This window comes from Protopterus annectens, chromosome 4.part0, assembly GCF_019279795.1.
Source record: "Protopterus annectens isolate FY-2018-M chromosome 4.part0, PAN1.0, whole genome shotgun sequence".
NCBI classification, from domain to species: domain Eukaryota; kingdom Metazoa; phylum Chordata; order Ceratodontiformes; family Protopteridae; genus Protopterus; species Protopterus annectens.
This window is the reverse complement of record NC_056733.1, coordinates 1,708,931,369-1,708,953,086: the sequence shown is the minus strand read 5'-3', so window position 1 is coordinate 1,708,953,086 and position 21,718 is coordinate 1,708,931,369. Positions and strand designations below refer to the sequence as shown.

At 37.9% G+C, this 21,718-nt stretch overlaps 1 protein-coding gene across 1 annotated transcript in view; it reads right to left on the bottom strand.

Annotated features, from left to right (window-relative positions):
• The window catches only part of LOC122799991 (vegetative incompatibility protein HET-E-1-like), a 964,337-nt gene that overhangs the window by 138,458 nt on the left and 804,161 nt on the right, over window positions 1–21,718 (bottom strand). The window contains exon 13 of the mRNA XM_044069444.1: window positions 11,545–11,639. Coding sequence (XP_043925379.1) covers window positions 11,545–11,639 — 95 coding nt within the window. The remainder of the gene's footprint in view (window positions 1–11,544; window positions 11,640–21,718) is intronic.

Below are 21,718 nucleotides of genomic sequence, written 5' to 3'. Positions count from 1 at the left end.
CAGGGAAGCTAAGCGGCGATGCATAAAATGTATTTTTTTTAATATAACAGTAGCACATGAGCAAATGGATTTAAACAAATTAACCAATTAACCAATAAAAAGTTAAAAACTGAGTCCCGTTCCAGCAGTCTTCGATCAGACAAGTTCTAACTGCACCCTCCTGCCACTAGGGTACAGGGGAACCTTCTCCAAAAAATGATGGCCTGGATTACTGCTCAAGTTATACAAAAAAAGCTAGATTCAGCAGGTCTGAATTTAGTCTATGCTACAGCAAACAGGGCGTACCAATTTCTGAAAGAAACAGTTCAAATAAGCAGGCACAATAAGTCTTTAACCAGAAACTCCCAGCTCAGAAGTGCAGAATCTACCCTCTCCTCCCACAAAAGTGCAGACCAGAATATAACGAGAGCACGGATGGAACTGTGTCCTCTATAAAAAAAAAGAAAAGAAATATCCAGAAGAACATTGGCTGATTTGTTCTTTAGTTTAATGAGTTTTTTAGAAAATCACTTTATTGAACTGACAGCAATGATTTAATCAAACTGCACTAGATCTCTAATGTTATGCACATTCCTGATCCACCTTATCTTACACAAGCAGTCTGTACCAAAACTTCTGATCTGTATGCAAGATGTGCAGTCATCAGCCTTACAGATTTTTTGTCATACTGACTCAGCATATTCGTACTTTTTTAGTATTCCTGAAAACACTGGAACAAGTTAAGAAGCTGGTACTTACCCATTTTGGATGCCTAGATTTGTGATGTACATGACGGGAATTATGCTAGGAATACAGCAGTAGCAACAGAGCAAGAGGATGTTGCTGAGAATGCTGTCAGATCCAGTGCTTGCAATGTTGCATTTCTTAGCCATTCATAGCAATAACAGTGGTACAGACAGCCCATGATGTACTACAACCTGACAAACCAATAGATGGTGGACCATTTCCAAGTGGACAGGGGACTAGTCAAACTGTATCTCCCACATGCTAAAATGAGGAGTATGTGTGGTAAGCCCATTCATATGGACACAAAGGTATATGTGGATTATCCACAGGGACCTTCCAGCACCATAACGGAGATACAGTAGGTACTATGTAGGCATCAGCCTCATGAATACTAAATCAGTTCAGCAAGATTATGATGCAACACGTGGAGAAGCATAGTACATTCCTGTGTAAGCAGAGCAGACACCCAGTATCAGACAGGTATTTTATGAGATAGTCCATTTCCCGTAGGTTCCAGAAGCCACAGACAGTACATACATTACTATCAAGGCCGCACTGAACCTAGAAGGCCTGTAATACATAAACAGGAATGGTTTGTGCTCACTGAGCTGTCAGGTGGCCTGTAATGATCAGGATCTCATTTATAATGAAACTATACACTGTCCAGGTCTATATGATTGACACATTTGGCTCACATCTGACCTGACCAACAGTTTCTGCTAGGGGACTTCCTACAGGGTTACTGAATTTGTAGTTAACCTGTCAGATAGACCAGCATACACCTACACATGAGATATATGTGCTATGAGTAGGCCACATATAATCAGTCATTTGTTGAATGCTGATGGTGATGCTGAATAAACATGAGACCCCTGGTTGATGACCATGATATCCAACCCTCAAACCATGCAGGATATAGCCTGTAATATAGCCTATGAGAAAAAGAACTGAAACAGAGTGGAGTAGGTATTTGGACTAATGAACAGAGCACTTCTAATCTTTAATGACATCTGGTGGGGCACTGTATGATATTTGTTGTGTACCATCCTCCAAAACATGGTTTTGTATAAACAAAGAGAACAGCAGTCGAGCATCATAGTAAGACCTGTCATATAAGTTGTTACATCAGTAGAGGAGCAGGATGTAGAATCATGGAGGAAGAATATGCAGCAAAAAAAACACAGTTGTGGAAGAGGCAGATGAAATATAATGCAGCACTGCTAAAGAAGCAGTGTCTATCCTACAGCAGACAATGCAAAATAAAATGCATGCAGTATCACACACAGACCATGTAGGGTATTACATGGATAGATCATGCTGTGTATCAGACATCACCATACCAGCATAGGTTATGGGTTAGGGAGGGAACAGTCATCATCACTTTCTCAGGAGGGGAACACAGTCATAGGTGGCTCCCACAGTTCACATGTGGGAGGGTTGTCAGTGGTGAACACAGTTGTTGCATACTTTGGGGGGTTGTGGGGAGTTCAAGATCACATCCTTCATAGTGGGAATAGACTGCCACAATGTAGCCATTGCCTTTATTCATTGTATTGGCTTTTGGAGTTTGGTCTGGATCTGTTCAGTGATAGGGAAAGGGTAGAATTATGGGACAATGCACATATACCTAGTCAACATGTCTCGTGTATTGAGCCAAATGAGTAACACTGTCATGTGTAATATCTACAACTAGAGGTGGCAGTTCATGTGTGCATAGGTGGCACTGATGCTGTTTCACAAATAGTCTCTGTAGTCTAATGTGATATGGCTTGTACTTGACCAGCTCACATCCAGAGCGTTTCAAGACCAGTAAAACCATGTCCTGCAAAGGTAGACTGGATGCTGTTTGCAATACCTTCTACTGATGCACCTATGAAGGTAATATTTGCCAACAACATGCTCAGCAGTGCTGCATGCAGCCTGTCCATATACTCCAGATCACTGCATAGGTACTGTATGTCCTCTGGCAAGCAATAGAGCACACTGACTATTTCCACAGTTGTTTGCATAGTATTTCAGTGCCTGGATCACTGACAAGAATATCTGCTGGTTGATTTTCAGTGCTGTAGTCATATCAGGAACAGTTCTGGACTCATGGTGGCACTGCAAACCCATTGTATTTCTCTCCAGTCAATCTGCATGGCATGTACTTGGTGGGATAGGTACATAGGTAGGACTCTTACTTATAAGTTGTTTGTCACACTCTGTTGAGGTTTTCTTTTGAGCAAGGGCTCTGTGTAATGGTGAAACTGGGAGATTCCTACTCCTGTAGTATTGCAGATGATGCTACTTTATCTTCAGACCATGCAACTTGCATGCCACCATTATCAACAGCAGCCAAAAATGTTCCACTAACATTTGCCTCTTGCTGTCCTGTTGTGTTGGACCTTTAGTCAGTGGAACCTGTGAGAACATAAGCATGATACATTTCTAAGCCTAGACATATGCCACCATATCCTCCTTGTGCCATGCATGCTGCTACACATTGTTTAAATATGTTGAAAGATGTACCTTGTCATGCAGGCAGTTGTGTTTGCAGATCTGTGATGCATTGAAAGGCAGACACCCAAGTGGGCCTTGGTTTATCCTTCTTTTCAGTAATAAAGTGGTGTGTTCCCCAGTGTACTTTAAAGAACATTAGTAACCTTGTGCTTCCCTTACTAACACATGGTTGGATGGTACTAGACTCATTACCACACTGAGGCCATCACCAGATAAGAATGACCAACTACCCTGTCCACTGACTGACAACAAAAAACTCCTTCCCCTCTATCAGATATTTCTGTGCTGGTGGTTCACCCCATGTGGTGGATCAGTCTGTCATGTCACAGAGTCCCATCTCTTTTTTGTTTGCATATAGTATCATATTATAACCATCTGGATGGAGCACCAGCTGTAGGGACATATTATGGCTGCCCCCCCAGTATTCAGATCTTTCACCATTTCCTGCCAGATCTGGTCCTAACACTTTTAGTCTGCAGCACTTTTGCCCTGGAAATGCATGCTATGTGTGTGAAGTGCTTGCAGTTGCACTTCATTTTTGTGGCAAGCTGGCTTTTGTAAGTGTCAGCATCTCCTGATGATAATGTCAGTGCCTGGTACATCTGGGGAATACATGCTTGTCAGACAGCTAAGGCATGCACATGATTGTAGCCTTTTCCTTTTGTGGACCTGAGAATACCTGTACTTACTGCTGTGCACAGCCTGAACCCCCTTATTTTTTAATGTATCCATGCCTCTACATAAAGCCCTGGAATTCCACTCCCTATTGGCATGTAATCCCCACATTATCCCCTGATCACACCTTGAGTTCCCCACAAAAACAAATAGAACTTTCTTATGCCAATCTGATGGAGTCCTACTTACAGATACAAGTCAAGCTTCTCACTCTCCCTGATAAGCACCACACGGTTTGTAGCTATGGATGGGAGGCACTTGGTCAGGCTGGTATCCTTCTTTTTATCTTTAATGTTCTACATGTATGTAAAGAATCTCCACGGCAATACCCAGATTTGATCAGAGCTATTGCACAATGGCACCTCCTATACCGAGCCAACAGATATTGCCAATATACTGGACGACAGATTCAGTGCCAATTTTTACCCCTCTCTCCTTCACCAAAGTACCAATCACAATACCAGTAGATTGCCAGGCACCAAGTATTACTGCAGTACAGGTTAATACAGCACTGTCCAAGGCCAAGAATACAAATTCTATGGGACCTGACAACATCCCTGGCTGTGTTCTACATGAACTACATAGTGAACTGGCACCTCACCTATGTGCCCCGTTCAATCACAGCCTCACCTCTGGCTTTGTCCCTACCAAATAGCGCACTGCTACAGTCATCCCTCTCCACAAATGAGGAGTGACTACAGACCCTGGGAACTATCGCCCCATTAGCCTGACAAGTCTGATATGCAAAGCTATGGAACACATCATTATGGACCTAATAAACAAGGATATAGGGAATCTCCAAACTCTGGATCCCACACAGTTTGGTTTTATGAAGGGTAGATCATGCCTGTTCAACCTGATCAACTTCTTTGAGTCAGCTGTGGATGAAGGCAAGGTGGTTCATACAGCCTACCTTGATCTGGCCAAGGCCTTTGATACCATTCCCCACTCAGGAATCATAGAAAAACTCACTAAGCTAGGCATCAACCCCTATATCACTAGATGGGTTGCAAACTGGCTCACGGATAGAACCCACAGTGTGAAAGTAACTGACTCTAAGTCAGACTGCCGACCAGTCACAAGTGGAGTCCCACAGGGTTCAGTCCTGAGTCATCTCCTGTTTTATATCTACTTCTCTGAAGTCCAGGCCAACACGAAGGGACTCTGGCTGACAAAGTTCGCAGGTGATTGCAAGTTGGGTGCCATAATTAACTCCCCAAGTGATGTTGACATCCTACAGAAAGCTCTCACTGAGACCAATGACTGGTGTCAGAACCATGGCCTTAAGCTCAATGCCAAAAATGTGTCTTCATCCCCTTTGGGAAAAACCCAGTTCCCATGAATTACCACACTGATGGTAGTCCACTGAACACAGAAGGCATTATAAGAAACATGGAAACACAGGTTGACAGCAACCTTTCTTTTGACCACCACATTGCCACTGTGGTCAGAAAGTCCTTCTGTGTGGCACATCTTATTACTAAGGGTTTTGCAGCCAGGAAGAAAGAGGTCATTGTCTCCCTCTACTCTTCCCTCATTAGGCCAATCATCGAGTACAATGCCCCATTTGGCATGTACCTCACCAGACACCTGCAACAACTGGAGAGGCCACAAAAGTACCTCACAAAGAGGATCCTAGGCCTTAAACACTTGTCCTATATGGACAGACTCAAAAAACAACTATTCTCTGTCTCGTATCAGCTACTTAGAGGTGATCTCTGCTTGACTTACAAAGCCATGTCTAACCCAGCTCTGTTAGAAATGCTACATCTAAAGAAATCCCAATCCATCCACACTACATACTCCAGAGACCTCAACCTCATTACCACAATCAACAGAACAAGCTGGAGGGACAGGTTCATAACCCAGTGGCTGCCCATGCTATGGAATAGACTTTCCATACATGTCAAGTGGAGTGCCTCACTGGCCCTCTTCAAGAGACATCTTGATGAGTGGATGGGAAATAGAAAATTCACCCCAGTGATCACTCCAGTGACTCTACTCAACAGAGACACTGGGAACTAAGGTCGGGTGGCATGATGCCATGGTAATCCTATGGGCTAGGCTTGTAAAGGCTTCAGGACCATTACCCTAGTACACACTTATGAACCTATGAACCTATAACATCTTGGTCAAATTTCTTCAAATCATAGTGATGTGGTTATAAACTGTGCTGCACAAGATGGTGACAATATTTTATATCCCTATAACAGGAGGCAATTATGCTAGTGATGTCAGATAGTGCTACTTCCAGTGAATCACAGACTGTGCACAACATGCTAACCATACATACTGTTACAAAGCATGCACTTCAAGTTTAGCATGAAGTGTGTGATGGATGTGTGCTCATGAATATGGCATGAGTATACAGTGCTACATTGCATGACATATGATTCACAAACATGCATTTAACTCTACCATATTGCTCCTGATAGGGACTTACCAAGTAGTCACATCAGTCTTGGCAAATGGTGAAAGCACAGCTCCTGCATGTTGTGTGTCAGGAAAAACAGGAGATTCCTGTTATTCCTGCAGTGAGACTTAAGGAGGTTGCTATGATGGCCCATCAAAGAAAGATGTCTGGTATAAAATGGACTAAGTGTTGTCTGATTTCACTGGCATAATCCTTTCTGGGGGAGCATATCTGTCATTGTTATGTTAACCTTAGGTACTGCCACCCAACCTGCACCATCAGTGAAAGGCAGAAATTCAGAAGAGTGAGTGAGAGATGTAATGTAAGCATTATTTTGATGGAGGTACTACCATTGTCTTTTACTATGTAGAGTGTTATACAGATATGTTTAGAAGCACATGCTTTGTTTTGGAGACACAGAAGAGCATTGTCTTAACATGGTTCTGTGCTGATAAAGTAGAAATTCCTGTCAAGACAGGGGGTCTGTATCTGTTTTGTACCCGTACACTCTACAACTACAATTGTTGTAGCCCTCAACCTTTTAGCACAAAGGATCTGGACAAAGACAAAAATAATGGGGAGAAGGCCCCAAAAATAGGGACAAGTTTTAAATAGTGTTCTTAGAAGCTTACAAAGTTGCTAAAATAAAAGGTCTTGTGTTATCATAAATTTTCTGGAGGATATGAAGTCTGAAACTCAAATGCCTGTCATTATTTAGTGAATTCAATCCTTACTGACATGCCACAAAAATAAAAAAAACACAAATTTTATGAAAAACAGATCCAAAATACGAGTCAAAAATGTGGACATTCTGTGAAAATCTGGACAGTTGAGAGGTATGATAATTACGTTTTACCTCATGCATGTAATACATTTCATTATTTTATGCTTCTTTATGCTTGGTTATTGAAGAGAAGGAGGAAATGCTGTGCCCACCTCTGCCTGCACTATCTAATCCATCTGGTCTTGGGGAACCATGGCCTATTAAGTCTCCCTCAAAGTAGAGGGGGATGATGTCCTCCCCCTGCTGTAGCTGACATAAGGGGGGGTCATTTGTGCCCTATGTATCTGCTTCTTGGGAGAAGGGTGAAGCCATGTTTCCTGATGGGGATCAGAGGGGGTCTAAGCTGGAAGCGCAATCGCATTTGTCTGGGCCAATCACTGCTGGGGTGCAACGACAACTGGCTGCCCACAATTGTAACATGAAATATTTTCTGGTCCAACTGAAGTCACACAACTAGCAGGCTTTGCCCATTGAGCCACAAGAGGAGCAATCTATTCATAGCATCATCCACACAGGTTAGTGATACTTTGGTTTGTTGCCCTCTGGGCTGGCCTAGCAACCAATCATGTCACAAGCCTTCCTTGTCTCCTCCCCTCCTGTTGTTGTATACCACTCTTCTCTGTCTGTATCTGTGTTCCATATTTGTCTGAACATTACCTGCCCTTCGCCCTTTTGCCAACCCACATCAGTCACTCACTACCTTCCCCACATACCTTTCTTTTGTAGAGATTACAACAGGGTCTCTAGCCATGAAAAATATCCTTTGACTCACTCTGTTATTTATAACCTATTGTTACCCTTCTATGTTTACTTCTTCTTATTGTTCCTGTTTCTCCTTTTCTACCTGCTGCACTACCTTACAAATTCTGATGAACAGAGTTGCTACTTTTTGTCCACATGCTTTGCTGCCCTTCATGTTGTGGAAGAATGCTATACGTGCAACAATATGTGGTTGTACTGCATGTGGTGGTGCACTCAGGTGCTCTACCTGACAGCTCTGACAGATCTGTCATCCTTCATATTGGTCATGTGCATTAATGCAATACCAGTTTTGCCATATGATAGTATAATAATGATGACCTCTTTAGCATTACACCTCTGTTTTTATGTCATCATTTGCTCAACATGCAGGTGATATTTTCTGTCTGCTGCAGCTCTAAGTACTTCTCCAGAACTCTGCACAATGATCTCATTGAATGTTAGCACTAAGCAGGTATGCAGCATGGGCCTATGAATCCCAGCCTTTATATACAGAAACTCAAAAGCTATGAGCTACGAAATGTCATTAACATCTTCTGAGTTCCTTCACAATCATGATAAGCATTTCTGAGTCAGAGGCCAAGTATCCAGCAGACATGTTAATGCTAATTAGTCATGTGCTCTCCTAGAGAATTAGCTGAGGCTCCTCAGTAACTCAGAATTGCTGTACCAAGTTTATGTTTACCTCAAGGAAGGAAAAAGACAACATTCACTCTTATGGGATTAGTCATGGTACAAATAAGTACAGCAGATGTGTGTGTGTGTGTGTGTGTGTGTGTGTGTGTGTGTGTGTGTGTGTGTGTGTGTGTGTGTGTGTGTGTGTGTGTGTGTGTGTGTGCGTGTGTGCGTGTGTGCGTGTGTGTGTGTGTGTATATGTGTGTGCCTGTGTGTGCCTGTGTATCTGTGAGTGTGTGTGTGTGTGTGTGTGTGTGTGTGTGTGTGTGTGTGTCTGTGTGCATGTCTGTGTGTGTTTCTTTCAGTGTGAGCAAGTGTGTCAAGGCTTGTTTGTGGATTCTTGAATGTGTTTGCGTGCAAGGGTATGGGTGACTATATGAGTGCATGTGCTTTTTTAATTTCTCGAAATCTTTTGGGTTTCTAATACCATAATGGGAATGGACCCCACTCCTAAGTCAAAGTATGATTAAAGTTCATGAAATTAGTATTGTTTTAATCTCTGATGTCAGACAGAAGTGCTCTTCACAAGATCCGCAATGTGCCCAGTAATGACAACTTCTGCAATTCGTATGGAGTTACATATATTGGTAACATATCGAAATGCAATTGTAGATTCTTTTTTATAAGACCTCTGGGTATCTTTCTTCTATACTGGTCTCATTTCTGCCTGCAAATCCTGATATTTTATGACCTTCTTTCGCTCTGTATGCAAGACACTGTAATCACTGGGTGTAGCAATTTCAATGATCAATGCTACTTTTGTCTTCTTTTTATGGACCACTACATCTGTTTTTCTGGCATCTGTCTTTTGAACTATGGGTAATGGGTGATCCCATGTGATGTAGACTTCATCATTTTATATGATGCTTTGTGGCTCATGTTTCCAGTGTTTTTCAGCTACTTCAGTATTATGTTTGCACAATCCACAGTGCACAGTCTTGCCACATTATTATGCCTTTCAGTATACAGTCCTTCTGCCATTAGTATGTCACAACCAGCAACAAGATGTGCAACTGTTTCCACTGTTGGCACATTCAGTTGCTGCCTGATTTTTATCTACTTCTAGTTTGGTTTCCATTCCTGCTTGACACTGATATGCTTCTGCTAGACTAAGAAGGGAAGTCATCTTAGATTTATTCTTCTCATGTTCCAAAACTTTCACTATGTTTGGAACTTGTGAGGTCAGCAGATAAGTATGCAGTCCCACGATTGTAGATCTATACATGTAATCAGTTTCAAGGAAGCTCATACCTCCTTCCTTCAGAACTGAGAATATATGATCTTGGTATGTACTGATTTTTACAAATCATGTGATGAGCATGAAGCATCCTTCTTGTTTTCCTGTCTAATCTATCTAGCACCTTTTGGGGCAAGTCAGTCATTCCAAAACTGTAAGTGAGGACAGGAAGAGCAAATTGGTTTATAGCTTGAATTTTGTTCCTAGAATTCAATGCTGTTTTCAGGATTAATTTAAGTCTTCTAAAATATTCCTTACTGAGTTTTATTCACATTTGTTCATGTTTTATTGTTGATCCTTCATCAGTTCCCAAATATTTATGCACTCCCTCCTACTTAAATTCTTTTATATCGCATTCTTGTCCCAAACCGATGTTTTCTTGGTGCTGTAGTTTTCTTGATTTAAAGGTTGTTTTTGCACATTTATCAATACCAAATGACATTCTTATATCATTTGAAAATTTTTGACTACTTGCAGTTGTGCTTTCAGTTTATCCTCTGATGAGCTATACAGTTTTAAATCACCGACAAAGAGAAGATGAGAAGTCTTTATACTTTCTTGCTTTCTGGAAACCAAATTATAGCCATGACCTAACCTGTTAAGTAAACAGTTTAATGGATTAAGGGCGAGGCAAAAGAGCAGCAGTGTCAGAGTCACCCTGGAATATCCCCCTTTGGATTTTTATCCCTGGAATAATAATTTGTCCTTTATCATGGGTTAACTGCAAAGTGGTTTGCCACTGTTTCATGGTCGCTGTGATGTAGTTTATCAGTGTAGGGTGTATCTTATATATTTTTAAGCACTCTTTTATCCATGAATGTGGGATACTGTCAAATGCTTTTTTTGTAGTCTGTCCATGCCATACTTAGATTCTTCCCCTTTTTACAGTTTTCCAGCATGACTTTATTTAACAACAAATGATCCTTGTTCCATATGACTTTCTTTTATGACCCCTTTGTTCTATTGTCATAATTGAGTTTTCTTCTAAATGGCTATAAACTCTGTTGGCATCAATTCCAGTGTATAGTTTATACAGCATCGGAAGGCAATTTCCTGGTGTTTAGTTTTTAGGGCAACTTGCAGGTTCACTCTTAAGTAGGAGCATTGTTTTTCCTGTTGCTAGTCAGGCTGGTGTCTGTTTGGGGTGTGCATATAAATAATTCTTACTCATGGCTAAATCTTCAAGCAAAGATGTTTATACTTTTAGCCAGAAGTTAGATACATCTTGGCCTGGGGTTTTCCAATTTCTTAACTTTGTTTCAATCTCTCTGGGCATATATGAAGGTGACTATTCTACTGCAATGCATGAGCTGCAAGGGAGAACACTAGCACTGTCATATCTGAAAAGCAGTGTTCTATTTAAACATGTTAATGAGCTGCTAATGGGTGTTTTTTGTTTTGCTGGACCATGTTTCTTAATTACAGATTCTCTGAGTCATGCTAATTGATCAACCTGCATTGGCCAATTATAATGCATGAGTGAAGAGACCTCTATGAATCCTGGCCTCAGTTCCAACCAAAGGTCACATGGAAATGATGTCTTTGACTAAGTTGCTTAATTAGCAAGCACAAATAAACCACATAATAATATAACTCATTTAGTATTTCACAAAGAACATTATATCAGTTTTAATTGCTGAAAAATAAATGCGAGAATCCTTCATTTTGAAAACATCATTACAAAAGCTATGCTCCTTAAATTTTTAACAAACACTGTATGGAATATTTGGTAATAAACGAGTCTTATAGTTTTTAGCATTGAAAAAGGTATACCAAGTAGATGGTGTTGAATCCGCAATCTTTTCCAATCACTACAAGCCCAGTTACACTTTGGAAGTGTCCGGCCAGAACTTTTTTACAGATAAAACCTGGTAAAGAAAAGAGAGAGAAAACTTAATAACTGAATGCATTCTTCTAGGATGCTGAACTTTTTCTTGTTCTATAATTGATTAAAAGATCACAGACCTGGGAACAAGTTAATCAATAAAGAAGTCAACATTACCATGCATTTAATATGCGTGAATTTTCACAAATTAAAAGAATGATACATTTGACCATTAACATCTGCCTCGGTGTCCCTAGTTAACTCTGTCACATGATACACCTAGATGTGCAACTTATCTCACCTTCTCACCCCACTCCAACCATAAAACATATATTCATCAGTAGGCCTACAATATATTGTTGGTCTTTCTAAAAACTGTTACAGAGCATTTTTCTGTATTTTTTTTTCTGGACCAGTACCTGTGACCACCTGTTCTAATTTCCCTGATTGACTATTCAGGTCTATTCATTCTTTCAATCCCATAGTTGTTTCTACAATGGTTGAAAGTGAGAGTTGTCACTTGTATGACCATCTGCCTAGAGTTGAAGGGTTTGGTCTCTAGCCACCTCTCCCTGGATTAATGTTGTTGATACTTCTGTGGAAAGATTTGCAAGCTGCCTTAGATGGATGGGTGTGCTTTTCCACAAGAGCATGTATCTGCTTTGCAGCCTGATCAGTCATTGCTTCCCAATGTAATATTTACTGTCCTATCCAGTTACTATCAGTTATCAGTACAGCAACACGGCTGTCATTCTCCCCTCAGCCAGGGTGGGTTCATCCCTCACTCTCACCAATTTTGCATTGGTCAGTTGCCATTTGCAGGTTATCTGTGTCATAGACTAGGATTTAAATGTCTACACCATGCAACTGTTGATTCCTACAGAGTTATTCCCACTGTATTGGTTGAATCAGTTGAATATGTGTTCCATATACTTATATTTTTTATTGCCTAGGCTGACTAACTTCAAAACAGGATTAAATACATAAAAGGGCCTAATCAGAATTAATAGATTTAAGGCTTCTGTAGCTGGCTTCATGGAGAAAATGAATTACAGCATGCTTAATGGAGTTTAGAGAGTCAAATAAGCTCACATCACAAGCCTTCACAGTGACCAGATACTCTGTCATATACAGGAAACAGACCTGTGCATTTATAGTTGGGGTTAAGGTTTATTATAACACAGCATGTAGAGGAGTACTAATCATCTGCATGTAGTATTACTAACTGGATTCTTGAGTGCTAATCATCTGCATGCAGTATTACTAACTGGATTCTTGAGTACAAATCATCTGCATGCAGTATTACTAACTGGATTCTTGAGTACTAATCATCTGCGTGCAGTATTACTAACTGGATTCTGGAGTACAAATCATCTGCGTGTAGTATTACTGACAGGATTTATTAATTGTAATGGCACCTCGCAATCTTTTTATTGCTCTGGCAAACTTTTAGGAAAGTTCTTGGTCAAGTGTGGCCTTCCCTTTTTTGGCAGCCCCTGGCAACCATAGATTTATCTAGTGCTTAATATCAGCTCTGTTTAATTGCAAACTCTAGGCTCAGACAGCTGAGGTGAAACAGAATAACCAGTTCTTAAAAACAGGAGTTGACAGAAGTCTTCTTAAATTCCACATTCTTATAACACCACAAGAAAGTAAACTGCTCCACCTTAACAATAACAAGCATATTATGTGGCTTATGTTTGTACTTCTGGAGTATTACAGGTTTAACATTCAAATGGTATTTGTGAAACAGGTAATGGTACTTACGTATTATCGCAACCACATTTGTATGGTCACGAAATTCGCATACTACAAGTGAAACAAGGGCATTTAAGACTCAGAAAACATCCTCAAAATGTTTCCTACTGTCACATTACAGTGCTTAACTATCAGGAGCACAGTAAGTTGTACACATACACAGGTAATTTGTATAGCCGGTTACACAATGTCATCATATGCAATGTAGCAGTGCTACCATTACCTGCTGTCATCGCAAGCAACTTCGAAAGCTGCCAGTGTTCTTCTCTGTGTTTTTTCTCCTTTCAACTTTACTGTCTACCTCAAGCAAGGCTGACTACAAGTCAGATGGCAGGAACCTAATTCAACATACTAACATTAACAGAGAACAGGCAAGGAAGCACGCAGTGGGAAAGCAAGAGCCACACACACTTTTCTTGGGGTGCTATCTTTGACGGAGCTAAGTCTGAACCGAAATGCATGCTGTTATTTACTGACAACACTACTTGATGAGTTGGAACAGTTACTTTTCGTGAAGTCTATCATCCTCACTTGTGCTCTGCGTTTCTTTAATAATAAATCCCATTTGTTAAATCTGACCCACGCAAAAAAAGGGACACATTCTTAAACTTGCTCTTACACTCTTTTTTACAACCTGCAGAAATCAGCGCGTACGATACCAGTCATGACAATTAAAGCGAAGCAAATCTGGAAGAGGATGTTTTAAATTACTGATCTTCCTGAAGGTAATACACACTTTTTTGTCCACAATAAGGACTGCCAATAACACTTTACAGTGTTGCATGCCCTCCTTTCACCTGAAGTAATCTATTTTCGCAACCGCGAAAATGTGGTTGCGATAATACGTAAGTACCCAGGTAATAAATATTTTCAACCTTGCATGCAGTACAGCATTACAGGAGTACCACATTCCAAGGTGCCATCCTTTGCATGAGACATTAAACTAAAGTTTCACCTACTTGAAATGGTGGAAGTTTACATTAATGGTAACCGGCTCACCAGGTTTATTAAAAAGAGTAGGTGAATCTTTCCTGGTATCCTAGACAAATTTTTCCATTGCTATAAAATCACCTTTACTTCCACTGACAATAAGCCACAGGACTAGTAATACTAACTTGGTCATAAAAGTAAATAAATAAAGTATAACTTATACTTTGACTTAATATAAATTACAGAACTGTAGGATATAACAGGCAGGCTATGAAAGTCCCTTCTCTTAGCCATGAAAAGCCTACTGTGACACTGGAAACTACAAGGCAAAACTATGTCTGGAATTTCTATAACATGATGCAACATTTTAAAAATGTAGTTATGATTTTAGTCTACCATTTCTTAAATCCTTACATTGTGACTTAATTGTTTAATGGTATTGTGAAGCCTTGCTGAAATATTCACATAATAATTGTGTCCCACACGTGTGGCCTGTGGTACTGAAAGATGCAGACAATTCATTAAAATGTGTTTAGACCTATTGCGAGTTCTTTGATTTCCAGAGTGGACCAGAAATAAATGGTCCTTTTTCTATAAAACACAGATATCTCATTGAAGAGAAGAGAGCTGAAAGGAAAGAACTAGATCCTTCTACAGTAGACAGAAGTATAATATATAGGAAGACAAATGGGGACCTGGCAAGCTTAGGAAGGCTATCCTTATAGGAACAGTTAGAGTGGAACAATGGAACAAGAGCATTGGAGAACTCCTCAGGAAACACAGTTCAGGAGACAAAAGAGATCTGACAGGAAAGAAGTTGGACTACATGCCAATGAAGGGACATGCTTTGGTGGTCTGAAATGAAAGTTTTAGAAGAGAGATTGAATGACTGACTTGTTTTGTGTTGGGAAACAGACTGCACCTATTAAGATCCTAATTATATAAACCGTAAACACTATTTCTTGGACTGAGATATGCCAAGTAAAATGTGAAACAAATCAGAAATATATTGTTTTGTTTGCGTAATTTCTGTTTAAAGGGAGTATGGCACTAAGAGTACATTGCTCCTTTGTACTGCATTATGCTCAGTAAAAGACAGCATTTTATATAAATCTTACAGTCTATGAGTAAAACATTTTATAAACATGGGAAAATGGGCAGCATAAGTTATAAAAATGGTGGTGTGCACAGTAAAAAATGTTTATAAACAGCACATTAAAATAATTGCCAGGAAAATGTAATTAATAACTTTAACAATAATTCATATATACACATCCATTCTTCTCTAAAGTTCAAGCTGACATCAGGGGTCTGTGGCTCACAAAGCTTGCTGATGACTGTAAGATCAGTGCTGTCATTAACTCTGCAACTGGTACTTGTAGCCATTCGGACAAAGGAACATTCCTTCATCTACCAAATAAATAATGCCCTGTCAAAGCTGATTCCATGATTAGAGACCTATTCACATTCTTTGACAGTAAACTGTCTTTTGACAAACAAATATCAGTTATTTCCAATAAATATTTTACTTAGCCTAAGCAGTCACCAAGGGTATATATCATACGGTTCCATGGACATTATTGTTTGTCTCAATTCTTCCTAATCAGGCCCATAATGGAAGACAGTGTTTTCTTAATGTCTATACCTAAAAATATTGCCAACCTGAGAAACCACAAAAGACCCTAAAAATGAGTATGATCTCCTGCATCTATATTACATTATCGTCTGATTAAAATAGTGAACGCTATTTCATCGTACCGATAATGTCTAAACCACAAAATATCGAACACACAGAACAGCGAACTTTTTCTCAGGGAAAAAATTCGCTGCTCCACAAAAAAAAAAAAATAAAAACACTTAAACACAAAGATAAGTGGGGGGCTTCACCCACAACACCCCCCATTACTTAAATATACCAACTCCAAGATTGCACCTTAGTGGAGGAAATGGAAAAGTACCGAAGACGGCCCACCAAATATTTTCTCTGGGAAAAAATTCGATGTTCCGTGTCTTTGCTATTTTGCCATTTTGACAGTATCGGGTTGACTAAATAGTTTTCGCTATTTATTCCATTCAATATGCTAATATAGACCCAATCTCCTTATATAGCTTCTTAATCCTCTTAAAAAGCAGGATGAGTAGAAGGAGATCCATAAGTTCAGCCCAGACTCTCTTCTCACATCATTATAGATAGAGAGAAATTAGCTGATATTTTGTTCTTCCTATTTTTGTAGGAAGTTTGTGTCTGTTGAGTTCTGATTATTACAGAAGGTTTGTTCCAGAATCTTGGGATTTGATGTATAATGTATCTGTCAGTTATTCCTGTCATTTATGCATATTTGTAATAATGTCTGAACTGCCAACAATGCTTTCCTATCATAGACATACAAATGAAATAATAAAATGATCTCACTGGAAGTTACTAAACATGCCCTTTGGAATCATATGGGCTACAAAATATGCATTTTTAATTTAGGAGATCAGTACTGGTCATAGTTTAAGTAATTCTCCACAACATTTCCTTAGACATTAATAATGGCATAATATAACATTTGATCATTTTTTGTAATCATAACTTATGTTATTATTGATGTCTAAATTCTGCCAAGTCTCATGATGCTATGTTTACTGATATTAAAACTAAGGTCAAAACTACTGGATGGGATGTGCATTTTAGACTATTTTGGAGAACTTAAACATGTTTTATTAAATTGATTGTATTAAAAAGTTTGCAGACAGCATAGTTGGCTATATATAACCCTATTGAATCTATAGTAAAGAGCTCTGTAAGGCATCACTAATAAATTGTGTTTGGATAGACACACACACAAACACATGTGTATACACACACACACACACACACACACACACACACACACACACACACACACACGCACACATACACACACACACAGACACACACACACTGACTCATTGCTTAGACAGTTTTGTATCCATTAAACACTTAATACTTTTAATTTGTAGTTTATTCCAAAATACCATACCAACAAAAGGAGAATGTGTACTTAGCTAATGATGAGAGTTTAGGCTTGATCAGTGGATCCTAGAGCTAAGAGACAAACACCTTAACCACTCGCCCACCATGCTGTAGGCAGTAAGATAGCTGGCATAAATAATTAATAAACGTGAATCCAAAAATCTGTGAATCGTGGTATAAGTGATAAACCTGTAAAGATACTAACAGGATCCTGTAGGATCTTCTGACCATGAACTTTCCAGCCTCTACAATTCAGAAGGAAAGCACCGACATTCCTTCTGACAAGTGTAGACACTGAAATGATTGGACCAAATGTGATGCAATTATATGACTTTGTGCTAATTAAAGCTAAACAGCGGGAAAATATAATAGGGATATTTGGGAGCTAAAACTCCCACCCCCTGCCTTTTATTTGTGCAAGTCTTTGAAAATTATTCAACTTGTATTTCTGATACAAATCAGTGAGGATTCTTTTGGGTGTAAGGTTTTAATGGCAAATAGAAGCCATGCATGGCCAGTAAAATTCCAACTGATAAGAAAGTGTCTTTTAGTTCATTGCGTGCTATATAATGAAATTTTTGGTTTCCTTTGGAGCTACTGTAAAACTAATACAAAACCTGTAATAAGACAATACAATGTTCCCAGGAGTTCCAGATTTCAAGGTATCCTGGAATATTTTCTTAGGGTGTCAAATTCTTAAAAAGAAGAGAAGAGAAGGAAGGCAGTGAGAGTTCAAAAAATATTTCATGCAAATATTGTGTATTTAATAAATACATATTTGAAGTTGAATTATAAGGAAAGACCCATGATGTGTATTCTTTAAATATTGTTAATTAGCTATCTGCCTGTTTGATGTTATAACAAGAAATCAAGAAATCATATAAAACAGAAGAATAATAGCTGAATCTGAAACTTTATCCAGATATTCTCCCTATTTTCCAAATGTGGAGAAGGCCTACATGGAGGAGTCATATACTTTATCAAATGTTTCTGACTCTTCACATGTCAGTTCAGAGCATCTGCATTTGATTTCTTCATAAGAGTATACATCCCATCCATTATTTATTAATGTATTGTATTTGTTAACTAGGAAAGTCTGACTGGGTACAAGACTCCTTTTCATACTTTTTTCTCTTTTTCTCACATATGCTTGCTGTGTAAATAGATAATATGTTAATTATACTACAAGCTTTGGAGTTACAGCCTTCTGTGTAAGCTAAATGATTTTTGGAGGGAAAAACATTCCATCTTAACATTCTAGCAAGAAAATCTTCCCCTCAGAGTTCCAGCTGATGCTCTGCATGAACATGCGCACACTACAGTCTCTCTGAGATGGATGGTGATGTCATCATTTGTGGGGAAAGAAGGACAGTTTCAAATACACAAGTCTGCTTGTTTTCAACAAGTATTCAATAGCACTAACTTTTTAATAGATCTGGCTATTATTTAAAGTGTTTTCTCTTCATAAATGAAGGTTGCTTTTTAAATTTAAACAGATTCATGTCACATAATATATTCAGTGACTTTTAGTGTGTCTGCATGACTTCAAAGCAAGCTGCTACTTTCATAAAGCAGAGTGAAAATGTTTCTGGAAACAAATGAACAGGTTAGTTTTATATATTAAATTCTAAAGGATGTGTAAAGAAATGAACATATTTTCCTATTCAGAATATTTTTTCATACAATATTTTATATTATACTGAAGTGTTTAATTTGACAAATGTTACAAAGTATACCTGTTCATATGAAAGTTTCATGTTCTTTCTATTCTCTGCTCTCTCTCTTCTCAGAGGCTGGATGTGATATTTATGATTAGTAGTTTATGTTTAAGAAAGCCTTTACTTATTTGAAAGGTTTGAAATAACTATCTTTAATATGATTAGCTGAATCTACATGTATATATTTAAGCCCTTAGATTTACTGCATTTAGCTTGCTTGTTTCTGTTTTAATTAGATGTTCAAAATGTTTCACTTTAAAAGCCTTGTCTTTTCATACTGTTTTGCTATGTTACATCTATAGCTTAGAAGAATAGTATGGCTACATAACCTAACAGAGTCATTAGTAAAATATTCAAAAAGTAGATTTAAAATTATATGTATGCACATTGTTGTACATTCAGTCCAATACATATGATGCTGTTTAAGTTACTATTTAATAATATAATTATACTTTATTCATGTATATTAACTAGTGTTAAAACCTTACAGCTTATAATATTTCATTTTGAATAGTTCCTGTACTATTATTATCTAGTTAATAGATGCATCTCCAGACTGAATTGTTTTTCATTTTGAGATATGGTTGCTTGGTAGTTGTTTTTGCTTTATTTGAACTATAACTAAATACTCATTCTACAGGTATTAGTGCTTTTATCATACTAATGGTCATGTTGATTAATGAAATTATCACTAAAGTACTAAAGAAGGTTCAGTAGATAGTGCATGACTATTATCTTTAGTTCAATAATGCTATGCTTATTTACTTATATTATAATGTTACCAGTTGGTTTTGTTATACTTATATATGTTATCTTACATATCTTTCAGTTTTAATTGTATTACTTCTTATGATAGAGTGTTCTAGTTAAGCAGAGTGTGATTTATTTATTATTTACTTGTTTCTCTTTCTCTTGAAATACCTGAGGAAATACATTTAATCACTATAAATTTCAATTTAAGGATAGGAGCTTTAGATTAGTATTTGAAGTAGGGATTAAGCATGTTGGACGTCTTGAAATTAGTTAATTTTGTATATATTTTTAGTAGTATTACTCGGACTTTATGTTATGTTAGGCTTCCTTTGAGTAATTTGTATTCTAACTTGAGGTTATTATTATCTATAATTACAATGTTTTTCATGTTCTTCTGCTCTTCCTTTATCACAGGGGGATTGGTGGGTAGGCACTAGGGTTAGGATAAAGGTTATTATTATGCATTTCATGGTTCTTAAAAAACTTTTTCTTTTTTTTCAACAAATGTTATTTGATGACTTGCTTGGATACTTAAAGACTGTTTTTCTTTTATTTTTTTTCTTCTTCTTTTTAATGTTGTGTTGGATTTGCACCTTGAGTTCACTTTTATAGCATCAATAATGATTATACTTGTAGAACATGCCTGTTGACATAATTTTAGATTCTTGGAATGTTAGAGGCATTCAAGATAAAGCGAAAAAGTCACTATTATTTCATATGATCTTCAAATCACAGGCTAACATTTGTTTTATTCAAGAGACCCATATTTCACGTATTGATTGGAATAAAGAGTTAAAAAAAAAATGGATCAAAAGATTATAGCTTCAGGTGACTCATCTAACTCCAGAGGTGTAGCTATAATCATTAAACAAAAATTCATTGGGAATATTATTGATGAGAAATTTGATGATGAGGGGAGGTGGTGCTTATTTACCGCTTCTATTGCTGGTTTGGACAAACCCTTATTAATTTTAAATCTATATGGCCCATGTAATTCACAACATTTGTTCATTTTAAAAATGTACAATATTCTTGCATCCTATAAGGATCATCATATTATAGTGGGTGGTGACTGGAATGCAGTTATAAACCCTGTAATTGATCATTCCTGCTCCACTGTCACCTATAATCTTCAATCTACTCTGGCTCTAAATGATTTGATAACAGAATATAATTTAATAGATCCCCTCCGCACTGTTAAAAATATAAACAAGAATGATATATATACTTATTATTCTAAGTGCTATCATTCGTGGTCCAGATTAGACTTCTTTCTAATTTCAGATTATATTTCAAAATATATTGTGGACTTTACTACAGAACCCAGATTCTTTTCTGATCACTCAAGAATTTCACTAAAATTGAACATAAAACCCAATATCAAAAATAAAACTATGTTTAATAAGTGGACCTTAAATAATAACTTATTGTCAAATGAAGATATTTGCAAACAAGCTTCAGAAATCCTAAATGAAATGGTGAATAGTCTTGAATCATCAGACATTCCTTATGACATACAATGGGCTGCATGTAAAGCAAGATTAAGAGGTTTATTTATTAGTAAAGCTGCTTTTTCAAAAACAATACTTTAAGAAAGAGGAATTCTTAAAATCAAGAATTTCTTCGTTGGAAAATCATCTTAGTCTGAACTATGATGCTACTTTAGAAAAACAAATTTTTGATTGTCAGAAAGATTTAATTCTGCTTCACCAAAATAACCTCTCCTTAGCTGAACAAAAGCTACTTGCTTCATATTCAGAGTGGGCCCAGGTTCCATCTAAATTGTTAGCGAGAATTATTAAAGTTAACTTCAGAAATCCAAATATTACTTCTTTATCTTATAATAACAGATTATATAATACTGATGAAGAGATTATTCAACTTTTCACCTCTCTTTACACTGAGTTATATTCCGGTTCTTCTAATTCTGTTAAAGATAATCACTCAAAACTCTTTTTAGACTCT